Here is a 1,593-nt window from a genome sequence, read left to right as displayed (position 1 = left end):
CCGTAATACGTAATATTTGTAATGCATCTTGGAATGAACTGCTCATTGTCAATGAGGCATTACAGACATATAGAAAGAAGAATCTTTGGGGCTCTCAGATTCCCCCTTCTTGCTTCTTTCATCACATCCATCCCCATTAACTACTTCAGTTGCAGGCAGCTCATGCCCTCTGCAGCTCAACTTGAATCAACCTGGCAGTATCTTTTGTCACAAGAGACAAGTAAGTCACTGCAAAAAGTAGATACAAGGCACACACGCAGTGGGACCGCATTGCCCGAGCATAGTGTGGAGACCCAACAGATGTAGACAGAGGTACAAAAATAAATAAATTTTAAAAAATCTAATGCCTACAAACTGGTTCTAGTTTCCTCCTCGTCCTCTAATAAGCGGTAAAGAAAGGAGAGCCCATAGCTGAGCTCCTCTCTTCTGACAGGCAACTTGGGCACAGAGAATGGGATCCAGTTGTAAGACCTCTAGAATCACTGCTGTGAACTGCATTGGCACTGGCAAGCGTCACACAATTTTTCAGGATGCTTCTCCCCTCCTAAAGAAATCTTCTACCAGCTTGTCAAATTTCTGTGAGGAATTCTGCTTTAGGACATTTAAGGGAGTGAGTAAATACTGCTCTGCAAATCCAGTTGGAAAGGGCTCATCAGAAACAGGTGCCTGGCTAACAGCACTAGCTGCTCTTGCTACTCCAGGCTGTTCTCCGCTCACCTCTTCCTTCCCTTTCTCCTTGCCTGAGTGACAACAAGTGCAACCTTCTTTTGAGCAGAAAGCTGACTCACAGTAGTTCTGCTGAAGAACCTTAACACCTGTGAACTCTTCAGATTTCTCAGTACGTTCCTCTGGGGACTCATAAACAACTCCTCGGGGCACAGAATGCTGGGCAGCTCTTTTCAAGAGACACATGGGTTCCCGCCCCTTCCTTTTGCTTTGCTGCTCTACAGACTCTTGCACAGGCTTTGGGACTTTGAGGTCAGGAAGCGCCTGGGGGGCAGAACTTAGGTATTTCTGAAAATAAGCCTGGCACATGCCACCCCTCACGATTGGAATGACCGAGCAAGGTTTCAGCCACTTCACAAACTCGCACAGCTCTGAAAAGGATGAGTGATCCGAGTATGGAATGGGATGGATGTTGGGGTGGGTGATCTTCACGGGCCTGCCGGTAGGGAGGATGGCAATGGTAGGGTGCAGCGTGTTCCAGCTGACAAGGGTATCCCAGCGGATCTCAGTGACATCCACAGCACGGATGCGGCCGGCCCCCTCCTCGGTGGTGAACACATCAGGCAGTTCCAGCAGCCGCATCTGCTCCAGGCGCCAGGGGCTCACCACGACCCAGGTGCTGAACTCCACTGCCAGGTCCACCAGCAGCGTCTCCTTCCCCAGGCTGTACACACCTGCAAGGAGAGCCGTGAGCAGCGCACCAGGGATGGGGCACGGGAGCATGAGCCCCCGCCAAGGGAGGGTGCCAAGGGGCCACGCTGACGGGAGGGGAAGGCGAGGGCGCCGCGGCGTGAGGCAGCACTCACCAATGACAACTTGGTGTCGCGGGTGCGTGCGGATGACGTGGGCAGCCTGGCGCGTGGCACG

At 52.4% G+C, this 1,593-nt stretch overlaps 1 protein-coding gene across 1 annotated transcript; it reads right to left on the bottom strand.

Annotated features, from left to right (window-relative positions):
• Positions 1-525: 525 nt before the first annotated feature.
• On the bottom strand, positions 526-1,590 carry DCLRE1B (DNA cross-link repair 1B; the record flags this gene model as incomplete). Its single annotated transcript, XM_009575359.1, has 2 exons — positions 526-1,400; positions 1,533-1,590. Coding segments are annotated over 2 exons (933 nt in total), but the record flags the coding sequence as incomplete, so codon positions are not given.
• Between the last annotated feature and the right edge of the window lie 3 nt (positions 1,591-1,593).

This window comes from Fulmarus glacialis, unplaced genomic scaffold (assembly GCF_000690835.1).
Source record: "Fulmarus glacialis isolate BGI_N327 unplaced genomic scaffold, ASM69083v1 scaffold29943, whole genome shotgun sequence".
NCBI lineage: Eukaryota > Metazoa > Chordata > Aves > Procellariiformes > Procellariidae > Fulmarus > Fulmarus glacialis.
This window is presented reverse-complemented; position numbering and strand designations above follow the sequence as displayed.